General features: G+C 42.1%; 1 protein-coding gene across 1 annotated transcript in view; it reads right to left on the reverse strand.

Annotated features, from left to right (window-relative positions):
• Positions 1-14,837, reverse strand: part of cdh7a (cadherin 7a) — an 81,389-nt gene extending 66,552 nt beyond the window's left edge. The window contains exons 1-2 of the mRNA XM_031849978.1: positions 14,530-14,837; positions 9,318-9,891 (exon numbers count right to left, since the gene is read on the reverse strand). Of these exons, the coding sequence (XP_031705838.1) occupies positions 9,318-9,554 (237 nt within the window). The 5' untranslated portion in view covers positions 9,555-9,891; positions 14,530-14,837. The remainder of the gene's footprint in view (positions 1-9,317; positions 9,892-14,529) is intronic.
• Positions 14,838-21,357: the final 6,520 nt, after the last annotated feature.

The following is a 21,357-nucleotide window of genomic DNA, read 5'->3' on the forward strand; positions in this document are numbered from 1 at the left end:
TATATATATATATATATATATATATAAATAAGTTTGTCTTCCAGTACCACATGATTCATAGTTGAGGCCCATTATTAGCAAAGAATAAAAGCTTGAATAATTGTTTTTCACATTCTACAATTAGTGTCTATATGCAATTAAAAGAAAAAAAGACTGTAATGTATTCTACACAATGACTCAAAACATGCGAGTCAAAGATAGAAATCATGATTAACGCAACCAAGTGCACTATTTATTTTCTATCCGTGGCCGTTCAAAACAGAAAAACAAAGTAGGCTTTATCTCTGTGCACTCCTGCTGCCAAGCCTATGTTTTTCACACAATGAACCGGTGACAGAGATCTTGGGCCGCTACCAACATGGTCTGCAAATGATAAAATACACTTCCAAGAGCAAAAGGTACCGAGGCACCATTGTGAATCGCCAACATTAGTCGATGACTGGCCCATACAAAACCTTAATTGCCTGGTGTTACTATGCATGGATTCTTTCTCCACAGAGCAATGAGCCGCTGCACAGCCGATCGCTTTCCAAGTCACAAAAACGTTAGCTGGAACCAGAACATAAAAAGTAGAAAGAAAAAAAGGGATTTGACCACATTATTAAGAAATACTTGACATGACATCCTATGAATCTTTTGAAGCCGTTACCTGATTATATTAGCGACACCTTGTGTGATGAATATATCAATTTATATATAAATGAAGAGCACTGATATGGAAATAAGCACACCACATTTACTTTCAACACAGCTCAAAGTGAGGTTTGTGTGTGTTTGCCATGCTTTCAGAGCAAACGCCAAGTAAGAAAGCTGTAGTAGAAAGGCTATACTAAGAGCTTTTCCAGTACATGTAGGTCATTTCTGCTCCCCGTGGAAATAAAGCCAGTTTTAGGATTAGGGGCTATGATTCATTATGACTGAATTTAATTACAGCGAGAGGTGGCTAATGCACCCTCCGTTTTAACATATATCCATTGGATGGTAAATGTCTCGTAGAGGGTGTGGGGGTTGGGTTGTATAAAGTGTGTGTGTGTGTGCGTGTGTGTGTGTGTGTTGGGGACGGAGGAGAAGACACTTCAGGTTACTCTAGTAGAGCTGGAATTTGAACATGTTTACATGCGCACACACACAAGCAGATTACTGACCGTAATCAAGTTAAGGCGAGAAAGTCTGAGAACTCGTTTTTTGTATTTCTTCTCCTACCATTTCCAAAAAAACAGTCAGACATCAGAATCAACCCTTAGTGCACTATTGTAAAGACAAAACAATAGAGTGAATGGCAAATTATTATCAAGACTGTCTACCATTGATATAAATCAAACAAACTACCAGTTCATTGTTATCAGAGATAAGGTTGTGCTTTTGTACCCTCAAATCTCTGTCAAATCTCAATATCAATTACAAAAGTGGATTTTGTTAAAATCATTTTAGCAATGTCAACAGCACGTCTCCAGGGATAGACCTCCACTTTGGTCCAGGCTGAAATATCTCAACAACTAATGGATGATGAACTGTAATAACCTTGGTGGCTCTCTAACTTTTCATCTCGCGCCATCATTGCATCAAAATAATGTTCGATACTTTGGTTTATAACTGCAAAACTAATGATATTCCACAGACATGATGTCTCAGGCCCATGCATTTTGCATTTACATGCTACCACTTGATCATATCATTAAAAAAACACAGTTACCATCTCTATGCTGACAATACACAATTATATCTTTCCTTTGGCACTAATGACACCAATAATCAATTAAACAACCTCAACATGTGCATTGCACAAATCAATAACTGGATGGCGTCAAATTTTCTGGGGAAATCACGTTTCCTCTCATCTAATAAACTATGTTCTACCGAATGATAATTTCTGCCCAGATTTTCCAATTATCAATCTTTCCGTCTTCTCCTTCGATACAAGTACCCTTCCTTGGGAATCATTAGTGTTCCTTCAGTGGTATTTTCGACCGAAGCATCACATGCAACAAATCCAAGGAACCCAGATGAGGTTATAATATACCAAGTAAGTTGGTTGCCCCTTCACAAATCAACCTGTTAATCAAATTATTCTTCTTCCCTTAACATGAAAAATGACACCAGGTTTCTCACTTAGATGGATGTCTCAGAAATTAGACCACGGCGAAAAGTGGAGAACAATCGGATTACTACGGCGCTTCGATGTTTGTAAGAGTCGATGGAGGTTTGATAGGCGTTAACCTGGGGTCCCTTAAGCAACAGAGGGTAATACAGAACCAACCAATCTAAAAAAAAAAAACCTTAATTCTTTGAAGGAGAAATAATAGAGCGGTGAGGAAACTCAATATTGCTGCAACGATCCTTGAAGGAAACATTTATGATTCTGTCTGGTGGTGTTTCAGGCTGTATGAAAACCAATTCCAGATACACTCAGATCAACCTGCTTTAATTTCTTACAGATGTGAAATGTAATTAGTCAGAGCATGAAAAATGACCGCCCCTTTTATAATGTCATTGAGGAAAAAAGTCAAGTAGCCTCTGCACACCGACGCCTGAGCAACATCTTTGTCTTGTGCCTCTCAAATCGTGTATTTTTTTTCTGTTCTCTAACTAATAATAAATACGTATATCTCAAAAGGTAAATGGTCTTCCAACCTCTTATTTAAACCACAAAACCTTCTAGGAGGAACAAGTAGCAGACATTTAACGGACTTCTTTGTTATACATGAGCTGCTGTTAAGCCCTGCCATGCTTACATTATTCATTGAAATGAAGAAGACTGCTTGATACCCTCAATATACCAAACACAATAGTCTCCGGGCCACCTGTTATCCATTTTTTAGAGCCAAAAAATGGAGAGATCTAAAAACGTAACTTTTGTGTATTCATGGTATGTCTATACTCTCAGCACAGGCGGAGGACCTCTCTTGAATTATTCAAGGTCAGACCTGTTGGGGATGTGGAAAATCCAATAGATCAGCACTTCAGGAAACTTCCCCATACGCAGACAAGAAAAGCATATAAAAGAGGATTCAGACAGAAAACGTGAAATGAAAAACAACTCCAACTCCCTCTTGCCCGCAATATTCCTTACTATTTAATTAAGTTACAGTATTACCAGCGACAAGAAAGAGTATTCATCTCACACAGTACATCCACCTAAATGCCACAATGACGGACATTTGTTTTTACGGAGCCGTAAAAACACACCTCCATAAATTTGAAGAATTGAAGGCGGGAGGGAGGTGAGACAAGGGGAGAGGGAGTAAATCCAAGCTCTAAATAACAACTCAAGTTTGCCAAAAAGACAAACTGCTTCTGTGATGAATGAAAACACATGTAGCGTAAATCACGGTACAAGACCAACACTCCTTTTTCAAAAATGACTCCTTTGTCGCTTGCCTACTTTGACTTGCACAGGTCTTTTTTTTTTTTTTTAGAAACATGTTGTAAACAAAAGGAGAAAATGCTGGGCTGTAGCTCATTTCATGCACTGTGTCTGGAGAACAGCACTTTTATTCGAGAGATTTATCAAATTTAGAGTGTGCAAGCTACCCACTGGAGCAAATTTGCCTTCAGAGTTTATGGGTCAAAGCAGCTGCAGACCCACAGTCTACCCACGCAGGTGTTTTTACTGATGTTCTCTGATTAGACCTTTCTCAGGACTGCGTAGGCAGGTACAAATTGTGCTTGGATGACATTTCTCTCACTCTCTCCTGTGACAATTGTTAAAGGTGTTAGGGCAGGCACACTGTCACCATTATCATCCTTACAAAACAGTTTGGTGATCATGTATGTACAGTATATGTCTAAAAGCTCCACCCAACGTCCACCTGACTGGAGGTCAAATCAGTCTCTTGCATGGCTAAATTTAGACAGCCTTGAAAATAGAGACGCAGCTCTTGATTGGTCCCACCGGTCAAAGGTCAACTGATTGGCCATGACCATGTCGTATAATACCTGCCAACAATAAGCCGTAGAGGAACATCCTTTTGTTCTGTCCTGTAATTGGGTGCAGTTTGGGAGAAAGTTAATTTAATAGTCAATGTTTTATTGTGAACATACAATTGGATTTCAATTTTCCATGACATTTTATTTATTTTTTTAAATGATTGTGTTTGCTGTCAATTTTGAAAAAAATGGAAATTGGAACAAATCTCAATTGTCGGGGCAGATTTAAAAACAATTGAAATCGGCCGGGAATATTGCAATAAGTGCCTCTCAAAAAACAAGATTCAGCTAAACAATACTGTTTCTGTTGGCTAGCCATGCACATGACCATATTTGTATGATCATTTAGTCCATACAATCAATAGTTAAACAAAACACCCTAAATGTGCGAAGAATTCAACATTTAGTTGGCACGCAACCCTCAAATTTGAGTTTTCTGAAATAGATAAAATAAAGAAAAAATGTAAACCTGTCACTAAAACCTCTCATAAACTGTTTGTGACTGTGTTTTGTTTGGTTAAAGTGTTGAACTGGCTTGTTTTTGGCTTGGTGGGGTTAACAGAATATGGTTGCTCACACGCTAAGATGAATGTGTCCAACTGTGTAAACTTGGCGAACCCATACATTTGTTGTCAAAATAACAATACAATCAAAAACAATTCTAGCATCTTGAATGTGCCATCCACATGAAGTGGAAGACATATTTACAGAGACTTGTGCAGTTGTATCTGAGCCGATAGCTTCATTTGATCTTTTTAACACACTGCTTTGCAATTATTGGAATTCATATTTTTTTCTGGAGAAATATACAGTTTATTGAGCGTTTACACTACGTCATACAACACTGTCTTGACTTTGTCCTGACCTTTTTGCTGGACATCTATAAATTGTTCTGCTGATGTTGATCCCAGTCTTGGCCCCCTATATGTGAGAGAAAGTGTAAACAATGTTCCTCCACTGTCCTTTCCCCTACCCCGCCGATAACTACCCTCCAGTCTAGTTTACACTGCTGTTTTCATCCACTTTGATTCCCTGGCTCTGATAAAGGCTTTCCCACCATCCCAGAGGCCCCCAGGATGTCTCATGAGCTCCCCCCTCTGTGAGCTCTCGTCTCTGGGTGCCGTGTGTACGATGTCCCCTCTGTCAGCTTGAATCACCCTCCTCTCCGACTCAACATGCTGCTCTCGCCGCTCCCCAGCTGCACCGCTGTTTGCGGCACCAGCGAGTGTGAGTCGACGCTACTGAGACTGACCTTTGCGGCGGCGCCCTGTGCTATGATTCCAACCCATTTGACAGTGAGCGTCTAGTGGAATGCTAATGAAGTAGCTCGCATAGTAACATGCTATGTTGGCTCCATTGTAATTACCTGTGGGATTATCCCTGATGCCCATGTTGCAAATTGTTTGATTATTAAACTGAATTACTGTCATGCACGACACCAGGCCCCTGCTGCCAGGTCACAAATGACTCATGATGCACACTCGTGAAAATGCGTAATCGCTGTTGCAATAAATCAGATCAAACAGTGGCACTGGTTGCAAAGAGGAAAAGGGAAATTTCCTGTTTCCTATGTGAGATAAGTAATTTCCTTTCTGCAGTCTCGCTTGACGACAAGCTATAAGAGATTCTACCATCAAGAGATGTTTGCCATTTGAGGTTTGTTTCTTCTGTGAGTGGGAGCCTGAATGTGGCCTGAATTATAAGGTGATATAAATCCAACTAGTACTCTGATGGTTAGCCGGATTGCCAACTTTGAAGAAATATCTATAAATAAAGTGAGATTCAGCATAAGGGCTTTGTCTGTGTGCTTGTACCTCAAAGGCATTCTCCAGTCATCTTGAATTGAAACCGATCCATGGAAAAAAAAAAAAAAAAGGAACAAAAGTTATTGAATAGAAGAGGGGATGTTCCAAAGGGTAAAGAGAGGGAAGTCGGTGCATTAACAAAACAAAGATCCAATCATGTGTTACAATAATTGCACGCCTGCTAACGTTGCTTATTCAGCAGAAGCTACAGATTGGTGCGTTTCAACACTTGCAAATATTGAATCACATGAACACCCGGCAGAAAATGTTAATCACATCATGTTTACAAGTAAGTGTTTGTTAAGTGGATGAGTCGCTCCGGCGTTTGCGCTTGTTTAAATATGTGCGTGGCCAATTTGCAGCAGGGAGGCTGTGCAGTTTTGTTCTTTAATGTATGTTTCCGATGGCTTGATGTGACTGCAGCTGATTCCAGGCCAGTACACTTAGCCGAGGCAGAGTGCCAAGGCATAATAGGACATTTGGTTGTGAAATTCAGAATCTGACAGAATGCATTAAAGCCAAGCAGACTGCAGATGCAAAGGGAGTAGCCAGGCCAAAGTGATGACTTCCCATTTCCTACCAACTGTATCATATTTCTCTTTGCTTACAGCCAAACAAATGACCAAATTGTGCAGCAACTGTGCCATTGTTTGGACACAGAGTCCTATTGTTTGTCATATTAGATACCCGCACACATCTGACTAAAGCAATTACCGTTTATGTCACTCTGGTGTTTTTGCCAATAACCGGCTGGAAATTTGAGAGCTGAGTGAGAAGCTTTGGTTGCATGGTTTTTATTTTTCTGTTTTCGCAGAAGCGACATAAAAAAATTCATTTCTAGTAAGGTCATTCTCCTGACATGGCAGGACCTTCCACGTCGCTCACACTGAGTCACGAGGTCAGGGTGTCCCGCCCAGACTTTGCAGCGGCGGAGGCGTGCCCTTGTGATACCGAACAAACACACACCATGTGACAACTATGATCTTAGGGAACAAATAACGTGACAGCCCCTCAAGCACCCAGGCAGTCTGCTCTGCCAGCGGGGGACTAAATGAATCCGATTTTCCATATTTCTGAAAGGGTTAGATCGGAGCTTGGGCATGAGGTCAGATGTAAAGATGTCGCCGGTGTGGCTTTATACAGGTTGTCTTCGCCCTAGACTGCTAGGGCCACCACCAATACAAACACACAAATACAAAACAAAAAATCAATCAATACATGTGTTGACAAAAATGGAGAGAATTGCTGTTAGAAAAGAGGTTAGAAATGCGTATATTCCTCGTGGATAAGCAGGTCTCTACACATATATGAATAAATAATCAGCATGTTTGTGTCCTGCGGGATTTAAAAGCATGTGTAAAAGATATTAAACACTTAAAATGTACTGGCCTCTCTCTTGCAACTTTCAAATGGCACACACAGGACAAGGACACAACATCCAAATCAGAAAGCAGATGTTCACGAGCAAAGAAATACTCTCACCACAAGTCAGCTAGAGTGGATATCTGGGGACACACAGATCAGACAAGAGGGGGTTTTTAAGATACTGCGGACGCCTGGACAAGAAGTGTCCTTTAGCTGAACTCCAGCAGTGTCACAAAATGCACTCGCTCTGGTTTGCTTTCCTCCAGCATCCCTCCAGCGAAAAAATAGAGGAGAACAATAGGGCAGTCAAATGTATCCGAATTCCAGCTGGAGATGCTAATCCAGTTCAGAGACGGCAAGGAAATGGGCTTGTGAGAGCAGACCCCGGCAAATACATGCAGATGAGAATGATTATCCTGCAGATGAGCGGAAAGATGAAAACTAATTTAATAATAAGACCAGAGATAACAGGGATCTGGAGACCAATCCGAGACCCATCTGGCCTGCGCGGCACACACTGGAGCCGTTTTACTATGCGGGAGCTGTCCACTGACAGAGCGGTGCTGAAAGCTTTGTGTACACCAAACACTGTGATGTAAACCAGCAAGTTTACAATGAGCAACTTCAACAATTTATATTTGATTAAAAGAAGAAATCCTAAAAGTTGATATGATTTGGATATTTAGATCGGAAAGTAACAGTGCAGTACATTTTGAGGTACTTGTGCCTGCATGAGTATTTCCATTTTCCTCTGCTTTATACTTCTACTCCTCTACATTTCAGAGGGAAATGTTGTACATTGACAACTTTAGTTACTAGTTACCTTCAGTGATGGAAAGTAACAACTTTCAGAAGGAAAAATTTTACTTTTGACTTTCGCCATGACAATTTTGTATCCGCTTTAGTAACTAGTTACTTCCAGTAGTGGACCATTACTTGGTACCTATTCAGGTTCTGTATTTAAGCACATTTGAGGTACCTGCATTTTACTTGACCAGTTCAATTTCATAATATCATTTCAGCTACTTAACTACATTTCAGAAGGAACAATTGTGCTTTTTACTTTAGATTTTTAACAGTAATGGCAACTAGTTACGTCCAGTAGTGGACTGTAACTTAGTACTTTAAGTCAGGTTCTGTACTTAAGTACATTCTACTTGACTCTTTTAAATTCATACTGTCTTCTACATCTACTTCACTACAAGTATTTTTAATCAAGTACTGTACTAAAACACATTTAGAGGTATGTGTGTTTGTATTTTCACTTCAGTATTTCCATTTTATGCTACTTTATAGTTCTGTCGCTACATTTCAGGGGGAAACAAATGTACTTTTTACTCCACTACATTGATCTGACAGCTCTAGTTTATTTTGCTGATTGACAACAAAGGACAACAGCCTCCTCAGCAGCCCAGCAGTATAGAAAGCAGCGTAAAACAGCTCATATAAGAGTAAAATGCTGCTTACACAACATATAATATAATTAATAGTCATTTTCCGATATCTGAATACTTCTTCAACTGGTGTGCATACATTTTGTTTCACCTGAGAAAATGTGATCCATAACATAAAAGCGGTGTTAACATATCTCATGAATACATGATTAGTCACTTTGTCGCTGCGTCCTCACGTTAACTAGCACCATTTGTGACACTGGGAAGGTTTCAAACCTATTTATCTGCCAAAACATGCATTACTTTGATCTATCTGGTAGAACACCTACTGTATAAAGACACATTTGAGTAATATATATATATATATATATATATATATATATATATATACTGTACCTTTTTTCTGGGGGCTGATTACAATGCAAATGACCCTGTCACGTTGTACACCGGCATCTAAATTAAAACTGCACATTTATACGAGCACATACTTCAGCCTGGCTGGGGGAAAAAATGCAGAATACCTTCCTACACTGTCTGTTCATATTTCATTTGTTTTACATTTTGTATAGGGCATTGGGAATATGTACAACTCTGTAAACCACTGCTGTGTCCCAGATTTTGCAGGTCATTATGGTAAGAGCTTATTGATATGTGTATCGCTGTACAGGTGCACTAAACCTGGTGCCAGACCTGCAGAAAATAGGATATGTGTGAATCCGTTTATCATGAGGGTTTCTTTTTCTTTTTTTTGTTATTTTATGAGCGTGTAACAACACATTGTGAAGCCGTGCTTGTACTGAAACATTAATAGTCACAGATCGCTTACCTTGCCGACATAAAGTGGATCATTTCCTGTGTACTCCTCCAATACGAAGAACTGGTTCCATACCCAGCTGCGTTTGTGCCTGTGCAGGGCCTCCCAGGGGTCTGGATCAGAGTGCGGGGACTTCTCCAGATCCCCAGAGCTGAGATTCAGCCCCCAGCAGCCCCTCTCCCGCAGGGGACACAGGAGTGCCAGGAGAGCCAGGGCTCCGCATATGCCTGAGCAACACCACCCCATCATCTGGGCCCCCTCCAATAAGCACCGAGGCCAGAAGAGGAGCGGAAAAAAAATGTAAAAGAACAAATAGACAGCAAGAAATGAAATGTCAAAACCCTCAAGGTTTTATCCACACAGTCCTGATCTTGTGTTTCACCACAGAGCAAGAGCAGTCAGACTTTGAAAAGAGCGCATGGGTTGAAAAAGAGTCAAGCTCTGCATTTTGCCATGTTGCTCTTCTTTTTTTCCTGATTGAAGACTAGAAGTGGGGTAATTCCCTCCACTTAGGAGCCAGGCAGTTGACATTAAAGCTGGGTAACAGGGTCAGGGGCGACCGGGCATGGCTTCAACACACAGGCACCTATCAGAACAGAGAGAGAGAGGGAAGAGAGGGGGGGACAAAAAGAGAGAGACAAAGACATAGAGGAGAGAAGAGAGAAAGTACCGTCAGCAATATCGCCTCTGTGACCGCAGTCACTTTAGACAGCAAGTAATGTGCTTGCTGATGCAATGCTAATGACGTTTTTTCACCAATCCTGAGAAGATTGGTCAAAAAATGAATAGACAGTGAATACTGTCCGTGCAATCAACACGGCGTCCTTCACCTACACGCAGGGCGAAGAAAAATTGTCCGAGGTCGAGATGTTAATGAGGGTAATATGGAGGGGGGGGGGGGTGACAATGATTTCACAGCGGCTGAAACAACAGTGGCTGCGTGGAATAACAATCAAACGGCATTCATCTGGCTCCCTATTATCCGGGCTTCACCTCACCAAGGTCGTTATTTTGTCACGTTTTCTCTCTTTGTGTAAGAGTGCGGCGTAACGGTGGCGGGAGCGCGCCGCTCAAAACTAACAAGCCACATGACCTGCGCGGCGGGCTCTCATCGGCCCGAGATTAAAAATAAATCTGAGCTGTCAGCAGCATGATGGCCCGAGCGCTCCTGACCTCTACTCCGAGCAGTCTGTTCGTCCCGGGCCCGGACTCACGCGAGGGGATCTGTCTCCCTGCCGTCGTCATGCCGTGACAGATCCCCCAAGATGCCAGGACATGAAGCCCTGTCAGAGCGCTGGAGAAGAATCAGCTCCTGACAGATAATGTTCTTCATGTCACAACACATCCAGGAAGTCCCGAGCAGTTGAGCACTTACATAAACTTCCTAATGTAATATCGCTGGTATTATCCGTCTAATTTGACGCGTAACAGTGACGTCCCTCAATGTATTGTTTTTGAAGGAGGAATATGAAAACACGTGGGAGAGCTGGCAGGCACATTTGAAGCTACATCTTTGGGATGTTACTGATTCAGAAATGGCATTTAAACTTCAGGAGGTCTTCTAAAAGCAGTCGTTTAAAAAAAGAAAGAAAGCTGAGCGCTTGACCACACATATTTATTTCTCGCTGACCTCTCTTTCTCTCTCCTCTACGCTGAGTATTGGCAGGGCCCTGGACTAGGAAGGTAATTGCTTTGGCATAAAGTGACCTCTTTCTTCCCACACAGATTCTTCGCTTCTCATTTTACTTTGTCTCTGTTCCCCGTAGCAAAATAAAAACAGCACACCACCACATCCTGTGGAAGCGATTTGCTATATTTCTAATTTGCTGTAGCGAAAGTAATTATCCGGTGCTAATAATCAACGCGGATATGAATACCATCGGCGTGATTGACATCTTTGCAGACACCTCGGTGTTTGCAGAGGAGCACCCCAAACATTGCAAGTTCAAATTGTTAATGGAGGCATCTTGAATTATTTGTCTCCCCCCCTCCTCCTCCGCTTTCCAGTCAAAAGGGCAGAAAGCACACAAACTGTATCCCAACTTTATCCCGGAAGCCATAAATCTGTGGAAACATCCGCCCTGATCTGCTCTAACATGGACTAGAAAACAGAATGCACGCTAGGGCTGCAACAATGACTGTGGACACACACACACACACACATTCAAAGTCACTGCCTCTGCATGACAATTTAATGGTAGAGGTGGAAAGTGGAGCAGATCTGTCTGCAGGGCAGCTGTGGAGGCAGGTTGCAGCGGTGGTGTTGTGGGGGAGAAAATCGGCGCAGGGTCAGTACGAGCCCGGCGTCCAGGTCAATGCTTCTCATTCCGCTAAACCCTGAACACTCAAAGAGATGGGAGTCAGATAGAGGCTGGAGATAACACTAATGTAGCTCTGGGTGCAGCAGATATTGGCTTGTTATTAAATGAGCTTTTCCCGATTTGCTGTCGAGGTGATTCGTCCAAATTATTCAGCAATTCATGCTGCGGAGAAATCCATTTTTCCAATACATCTCTATTGTTGATCATTTTTAAAGATTACAAGCGCGTAGCGTCAAATCTAGCTTGAAATGAGTTGCTCTACTCGCAAACAAAATACAAAGAGACGCATGTGACGAGAGTGCTTTATGAAGTGCATCTTCTCTCGACTGTTTTCCACCTCCTCTCCTTCCTGTAGGTGTCAGGTGATTGACAGTAAGCAGAGTGGAACGTAATGCAGCGTTGATGTGAAAACGCTCGACTCGGGCACACTGAAGTGACAACGAAGCAGAAAAAGAAAACTTTGGCCCCCCCCCCCCCAAAAAAAAACCAACAACTTGGACTGAGATGGATTATCTCACTCGGTAGTTGTTTTTTCATACTGTACAGGAGTGTCGACCAGGCCTGATGTCTTAAAGTATAATGACTGACTGTGGAGCTACAAAACAGGAAATATGTAAAGAAGAAGAACTGGCATTCATGTTTAAGAAAAAAAAAACAGAGGCACATATCAAACCGCCTATTAAAGGCAGTTTTAGCCTTCTGATGGGTCCTGCATTAAAGCACTGGCAATATGTTGGCGCCAAATGCTCTACATGCTGTGGCCTTCAATTAACATTAACAAATATCAACGCACACTATCATATTCTGGCAGACTCAGTCTATACCAGCCTTTTAAAAAACAGTCAGAGCCCAATGTTTGACTCCCTGCGGAGAAGCAGACTCATTGTGTCATTCGCGAAGACGCCAAATTAAGTGAAAATGTGAGATAAAGCCGTGAACGTAAAGCCTCCCCGTCATCCCCCGGCTCTGTTTCTCTTACACACAGTGTTCTAATCCCATTTGCCAGCCTCACAACAGGATTACCAGTGCTGGGGCGCTCGGTAACCAATCACACGCTTGCTCTGATCCATATTCCCCTCAATCATTCGAGTGTCTTCACTCACGGGCCAGATCATACAACACAAACCGCTGTGAACTTAACTTCATTATGGTTTCAGACACTTTGCGACGGCTGTTTGATGGTATGGCATAAAGTCAACCAGTATGTGGATCACAACTTTTTAGTGAGAGCTCTGTTTGCAATGAAAAGAAAAGCTAAAGGCAGCAGATGAACAGTGTTCAACAATGTGGCTCTTCACTGATTTTCTCCTGCTCCTCCAGGGGAAGATCAGAGCACAAGTTCATCGACGGAGCCACAACAAGCCTGTAGCTGGTGGGTCGTCAAGGACACCTTCAGTACAGACGGGCGAGACTCTCGCTGACGCCGGAGCTTGAACCCGGTCGGTTCCCCCATTAAAGGATTTCTAATAGCTCATCTCGCATTCATTTGAATTCCTCCCTGCATCCTTCGCTAGCAGATTTGAGGCTGACTGACACTGTGGGCAAGACACAACGCAGCATCCGTAAAGAGTTCAATAATTGGGTTTTTACAGTTTGATACACATGACCACTTGCCTTTTCTTTTGTTAAATCACTCTTGAAAAAGATGCTTGAGCTGCACTATGAAGCACCGGTCTGTCCACCAAACAGCAGTTGGATAATTGATAAATGAAAAGAGGCAGAGGTGCGACACCTTATGAATCCTACCTTGAATTTGAATTCATGTTCCCCGTAATAAAAGGCAAAAAAACCCTTAATGAATAATGAATATATTTGAGATAATGATTCGTATAAAGTCATTCAACTGAGACCTTAAGTTCCACACATGCACAGACAAACAAATCCCTCCCTGACCTCACAGCGACATGATCATATCAATTATAAATGCTGCTGATGGGTTGTGCAAATTACTATCACACTGTATAGCCTCTCACTGTGGGGACTGCAGGGCTCACAGGCAACCAAAACACATTTGTCTCTCCGCACAGTCGGAGATCTCATATAACTTGATGCATTTTGCTTCAAAATAAACTTGCATTGTAATAAATATCCATCATTCTTGGTCATGTCATTGTGTATTGATCCATTTTTTGGTCCATAAACAAGAGGAACATGTCTTCCTTTTATTCCCACTGCAGTTATCAGATTAATGAATTCCCTTGAAACATGTGGAGGTATATTAATCTGAAATAGGGCAGATTTTCTCATTTAGAAAATCCTTAGTGTGATTGAGTATATGATATAACTTTTTGTTTCCCCTGCTTGCAGTTTTTTTCCCCACTTCTCATTAAAAACTGATATCTTGCAGCCCAGTTCTGCACTCCGTGACTCCGTGACTCTTTGACACGCACTCTTTGCAGTGTAAATCAGCAGGTATCCCTACGCTCGGCCTTGTGACCTGATTGCTTTGACCCTCCTGTTAACTATCAATCATTGCGCATTCGCTGTCAACACCTGCACGACGCAGAAAAAGTTCGCAGGGCGCACCTGTTCCCGACTCGATGAGAGACGGGTTGTCCGATAGAAGAAGAAAAACTAAAGCACAGCTCGCATCATTAACACAGATCGATTACACATCTTAACAACTTCGGGGTTTGGAGAAACAAAGCGGGAGAGGACAGACGCAAACAAGCGCATGATGGGAATCAAGCAGCACGGAAACCAACAGTGAGATCGTCGCCGCAGGAAACCTGTGTCCACGGAATACTAATTACAGACGGGACAAAAAAAATGCCCAGAATACATAAGTAGACCAGAAATTAACTGAGATGCATTATGGGAATGTAAACAACACAACAACAAAAAAGTCGGCACATGATTGGAACTGTCCTCACTGCGCTGAGAGATCTAATGGAATTACTCACCGACAGGAGGAGATGGAATAACTTCACCGCCGCGCACAGATGGTGTCTGGTGCTAAAAGTTGTGGGTGTTTTCCCTCTCTCTTCCTCTCTCTCTTCCTCTCTCTCTCTCTCTCTCTCTCTCTCTCTCTCTCTCTCTCTCTCTTCACACAACACACAGACAAAAACAGCTTATGTCAAAATAAATAGTTTAAAAGTTGTCATGATTAAAATAGTCCCGGTGGCAGAGCAAGGCTGCTGGAGATCGGCTACTGGATCGCGCGTAAATGCTTTCCTTCGGAGAGAGGGACCAGACTTACCACATCCCTCTCTCTATTTCTCTATCACTCTCCCTCCCTCCTTTTCTCTCGCTCTCTATCTCTCTCTCTCTCTCTCTCTCTCTCTCTCTCTCTCTCTATCCTGCGCAGTGCTGCCTCCGTGCAGGGAACCCCAGCTGCAGGGTTCGGGCATGTATCTCTCTATCGCTCTCTTACACAGGCGTCAGGGAACGCGCAGCAGCGAGGAAGAGTCAGAGCTCCGCGTGAAACGCTCTCATCTGAGTCAAATCGTCGCTGACTGTAGCGGATGGAGCCTATCTAAATAGTTTGACCAGAATAAGTTGGCCGGGAGGGAGCCAAACAAACGCACGCAGCGTTTCTGGCAGAGACAACGAGGCTCCGAATTTCCAAACCTGCCAGGTTATTGACAGCAGATGGCATGTGTACTGTTAAATCATTGCCTCGCTGGTGGGAAAAAAAACCCAATACAAATTTCTTGACAGCTTCAGCCAATGAGATGGACTTTTTTTAAGTGCATTTCCACAAAGATATCTGGGCGCTCATTTCTATTCAGAGGTTTGGATTTATGCCCAATTAGAAGCAAACTGAGCTCCAGCGGTGACAGAAGAATGCAGCATGAGGCTGGCCTCTCTAAACCACTGCACCTCTGAGCTCACAGGCCTTTGAAACCAAACCAGTATTAGTTACATTCCTAATTAGCGACAGTAAACATACAGTGTTGCGCCGGCGTCTCCAATTAATAACACAGACATTTGCACAGAATATAACACTATTCTTCTCCAGCCTCGCCAGTGCAAAGAGCTTGAACTCTCATTTATACATATATTACATTTGACATTATTTACACCTTTTCTCACACAAACAAACATTGCATTTCACTTTAAACAGAGTATACTGATGACTTGTCCTCCAAGCATTCTGATTCCCTGTGTGTTTTTATGCAATATTTATTTTCTAGAGAGACGGAATACATTACAAATGCGCAGCAGCTCCTTCTGTCATTTAGGAAAAGGAGCACTGACCCAAACTAATAGAAAGAGCAGCCTCTGTCTGTCATACCTGGAAGAGCAGTTAGCAAAGATGAAATTAGACACAGGGGACAATGGACAGGCATAAGCTACAGTACAATGGATTGGTGGGGCAGAGGAAGAATAATGTTGTTGGAGGCAAAGGGAGCGTAAAAGGAGCATAATGCCAAGAAGATAAAAGTGGGGAAAGCCAGACTGATATAAGAACTCAACTTAAAGGGAGACAGAGTGCAGAGGGAGAGTGGGTGTGTGATAATAGAAGGAGAGGTGAAAGGGAAGGAGAAGAGGGAGGTGTATCGCAGGAGGGGGTGAACACAGTGGTGGTGGGAGGGGGGGGGGATGGAGGCTGCAGTTCAGCGGTGAGAGTTATTTAATTGGAGAGTGACATTGGGAGCTCGGCTTGTCAGCTCTTCCCCATCAATCACTCGCGGTCAGGAGATGCCCGAGGTGATGTGGCCCTGTGTCACGCTCCCTCCCGGATCCCGCGGCCGGCCCCGGCATTTAGCTGCCGTGCCTCCATTAATTCTCCAGCCCCCCCCCCCCCCCTCCCCTCCGCTCCCTCCGCGCATCAGGATGCTCTGACCTCCGCTCACCGGGCCTACTGTTATCTGCTCCCCTGTGACACACTGCTTGATGGGTCTTTTTGTTCACAGGCTAACAAGAAAAACAGTGAAGGGTTACTGTAGCAGCCTATCGAAGTGTTAATAAAATATGACCTCCAAGGACAATCAAGTTTAGATTTTTGCATAATATTTGCCACTATAATATACACTCAATCTCAGGAGCTGGATTCAGTGTTAACATTATGGCCCTTATGCATTCAGATGAGCTGGGGAGAGGTGATATTGATTTTTTATTATTATTGCCTACAATAATGTTGTCATACAGTTTAACCATCAATGTTTGGGTGGTTTGGTCTATCACTTGGAATGGCTGAAGCTGGACTATTTTTAGCTAATGCGATTCTTTTTACATTACATTGAGCTGTTTAAACTATTTATGCAATAGACTTAGCTAACCAATTTTAACTGTTTAGGCCTATGTAATGTTTAAGTTATTTATTTCAACCACTATTCTGTTCATCCATTACTTTTAGTTATATGTTTATCTGTTTTAACCGTATATCCATTAGGTTACGTTTAACTATTTCAACACTTAATCCTTTACTTTTAGCAAACAGTGCTGTCTATCCACTGCTGTTTGGCTATCTTGACTGTTTATCCCATGGTAATAGAATGAGAGAGGAACAGGTATATTCCCAGTCAATCATTAAGCTAGATGGTCAGATGGTCAGAACGGCGGCCATATTTATGTGTACTGTTGTCTTTGCAACTCGTTGTGTGTTCTATGGTCAATGCACAAAGCTGAGCACTCAGTCGTTCTAATTCTTTGGTTTAACCATTAGGCTACTGTTAGCTAACAATCTCAACCATTTATCTCAATACGATTTAAACATTTATCCACGAGCTACTTCTGGCAAACAATTTCCAACTGTGCATCCATTAGTTTTAAACTATAGCAATATCCACCATCCATCCGCTAGTTTAGCTAACTAGTTAAAAAACGGTTTATCCATTACATTAAAGTTAACTATTTGAACTGTTTCTCCATTACTTTTGTCTAACTGTCAAGATCTCTCTGCTCACTTCACACAGTAAAGCTCAGTGTTACAGCTGACTCTATTTATGTATATATTTTTTAATCAAATTGTCATTTTTATCTCTAATTATGAAATGTAATGAATATGGATTGATATTCTCAAGAGCAAGGAAAGTAGTGTTAATTGGTGGTCAGTCTCTGACCTGCTGAAAGACAACTGACATAATTATAATAATACCAGCGTCTGCCTCTCACTGTAATTGGAAACAGATGATTGTAACATTGACTGGCCAATTTCAGCTGTAAACAGGGTATTGATTTCCCCAGTGGACATTTAAAGAAAACATGTCACGGTGCTCACAGCTAAAAAGCTGTCATAACATGTGTTTCTTTCTGAACAGCACAGCAGAGACAAAGCACTGAAACACACAGGCAGGCACAGCGAGCACGAGTAGGAGAATACTGTTGAAACAGCCACACATGATCTGGTTGTTCTCATTATGGGGATGCAGATAAGAAAACCCACATTTAAAAATAATGTCCTTAAACTTGCAGTTCAATCAATTTAGATTCAAGTTTTTAGGTTCATGAAAATAGAATTCACTACACTGCGTTGGCCTTCGTGTTCTTTAGTGCCGGCGGAGCAATGTTTCACAGCTGGTGACCTTTTTCACACCGTGATCTTGACAGTGGGATCCTGATTCATCATCAAACTGAATTTCATTTAGTGGTTGTTCTAATTCATCTCAGACTCCTTCTCTTCTCCATAATCGCTCTGAGACACTTGCACACAAGTTAACATGCCCACTTAATTGTTTTATTTTATTTTATTCTAATTCTTGATTGATTTTTGAGCTCAGACACTTTCAGGCGCAGCGTTTCTCTCGGAGGAGGCTTGGCTAGTGCGGGCTTTTGCATTGCACGTGGCAGTATGTGGACATGCATTTCTCTACACGGTGTTGGTGAGGCTGCGGAGAGCCCGGGATCAGAGGGGGCCTTGATGTTCAAGGGACAAGGCCGAGTAGCTGACGCCCCCCCCTGACTCCGGCACCATGACCAAAATACAAACGCCTGACTCATTTGCATACGATGCATCTAAACATTCCTGCTGCTCCTCTTCCAAACGCAGGGATTTGGACTAATCATCCAGCAAGTATTGAGCGATTACATTTTCATCTAATGCTATGTAAGAGGGTCGAAAGATCAAGTGAACTAATGGATGACCTAATCATGGGGGATTGGCGGTATCGATTCAGATGGTCATATCCGCATTGTCTGTCAGGCCACTGAAGCTGGAGGCGGATACAAACCCCTCACTGGCTGAAACGGCCATATTCAAGAAACCCTCATTCAGATTACACCAATTCAGCCCATACCTCTCCTGTTCCCCTGGGGGTTAAGAAGATTACGGGGGAGGAATGGCAATCTTGCTGAGTTGCAGCTTAGAACTCGTCTTCGAATAATTTAATGTAACAGGTTTTTTTTCTTCATCCCTACTCCCTTTTTAAGTATTTTTATATATTTCTAATATTTCCTCACAAAGAGATTCTGCAGCGCCCATTACTTCGATTTGCACCCTCCATATATAAATTGTCTTAATCCTCATTGATATACACTGTGTTGGCAATGTTGTCACGCTTGTAGATGCAATTTTGCGTGCAAGCAAAATTATGACTTGGTGGTCGGTGACAGTGGCTGCCGACGCTGCAGAGATGGCCATTCTTCAAGGACAATCTTCTGCATCTGTGCGAATAATCAATGTTTCTGAAAGTTTATCATGAATTCGTGGCATCTCTCACATCCCGTCAGGCAATATCCCTTGTGCAAATCACATCTACAAGTAGAGTGACATTCATTCTTTCTCGAGACGATCAAGACAGAAATCCCTTAAAAGAGAGAAGAAAAAAAAACAAATCTAGGTAAATACTTGAGATAGATAACAGACAAGTACAGAGGTCACTCTCAGCAATTTCCCCCCCAGACGAGTCACAGCAGGTTCTGAAAGAGAAGCGTCTCACTGCAGACAGACATGTTCATTCACCTCGGTTTGTGTCGACTGAGACAGCTTCCTGATCCGAATCCTAATGACACACCGACTTGCTAGTACTCAGTGGTCTGTGTGTCACCGAGCCGTGGCAGCTCGGGCTGTGCTCTCAATTCACACTCGGTTCTGCACCTACGAAATCTCTGCAAAAGGGAAATGAGGCTGTCAGATGAGATCCTCCTTGTCAACACAACCATTAGAATATACTGTACTGTACGTACCACTCTTGAAACTTTGGGTTAAAACTCAAGAAATGCTTTTGACTCATGGCTGTCGTTCTTTTTCTCCACTGACCAAACAAAAAGGACAACCGAAAAGCTCCACAAATAAAAAGTAAGTATTCTAAAATATAAATGGTGAAGAGGGTTTGCTCATTGTCAAATCAACTGTCCCAGACTTAACTTACAGTTGTTGTTTTTTCATTCTACATTATAAATATAACATTATGAACTATTTATTATAAACTAAGTCAGCTCGCATCACTTCATTAACTCTCTCTGGTCGGCCATGGAAGTTCTGCTAGTTGTTCCCTGCACTTATATCTGATTTAAACATTTAAATCCACCTATGTGTTTGGCCACAGTCAGTTTTCATTGTTTTCTCGTAGTAAATTTAAATAGTACCAATAATCTTTCCATTTCATTCTCAATTGTGTGGCCCGTTGGTCAAGTCTGTTTGAATATGAGCGCTACAAATTAATCACCGATCATCCTTCAGGCGTTTAATAATGACGAGTGAGATATCATTGTGTTGATGGTTTGCATGTCCGTGTGATACATATTCACAGAGGTGCGGAGTAAAAGCAGTTCTTCATCCACAGAAGTATACTATGGACATAATAATGCTCTTCTCCGGCAGCTTTGACAACTTTCACAAGGCTCTGTGTCTGTGCTCTCTTCTCACTAGCCGCTGGCTTCACTCTAAAGGTTTAACATCGTGCTCTTCCACCTTTCCGATAAGGCTGACAAGTTGTTAACCGTGGTGCATAAATTTAATCCTTTCATTTCTTATGATAGGTTTCTCTACTGTCACTGAATTGTCAAAGACGCTGTATCTTTATGTCCAGGTGCTATTTTATTGTCTCCAAGACAACAGGACATCCTTAATTCTGAGCGATGGTTGTTAATGTGATTTACACATCCAGAGGACATACAATGTAAGATTTACTCCGAGTATTTCTGATGGCAAATAAACGACAGATGTTCAAAGTTCTTTTAGCTCTGGTTTTGCCTCCACTAACTATTTATGGAAATAATTAGCTGTTTAGCTGCTGATTGACTTTCTTAGCTATTCGCTGGCTTTGTCAGTTCCCAGTTTTGTGTGCGGCACAGTGGTTTTTTACTAGGGCTTTTTTTTGGTGAAATGATGGGGATGAAATTGGAATTTACAGGATGTAAAACCGAATCATGAGCTAAAATAGGCTTAAAGGTGCAATGTGTAAGATTTGGCCACAAGCTGCATAGAAACAGGGAGCAGTATTTCACCACTACCGGGTCAATAAAATCCAAACAGAGTCCGGAGAGACTAAAGAAAAACCTTCAGTTAGTGGAGCTTCACTAACACTAATTCAGCGCAAAAAAACAACACCGCAGGTCTGATCCCAGCCATGACAACATTAGCCAAAATAACTAATAAGTCAAGTTTAAGCTTTATATTCTATTTCAGTTAGTAAAAGTTCTCTTGCAGGTTTAACCTTAACTGCAATTTTGCAAATACCAGAACGACACACTTGTTAAGCATAGCTTGGTTTGTACAGGCAGCTTAAACCGTTGCTAACCAACATTTAGCTATATATGGTGCTTTTGTCTCACACATAAGCCTATTCTAGCTCACTCTCACTCATTAGCTTTAGCGTGGTGTTGCACAAATCGCGTTGTGGTCA

The sequence above is a fragment of the Anarrhichthys ocellatus genome, unplaced genomic scaffold (genome assembly GCF_004355925.1).
Source record: "Anarrhichthys ocellatus isolate YVR2014 unplaced genomic scaffold, GSC_Weel_1.0 scaffold10, whole genome shotgun sequence".
NCBI lineage: Eukaryota > Metazoa > Chordata > Actinopteri > Perciformes > Anarhichadidae > Anarrhichthys > Anarrhichthys ocellatus.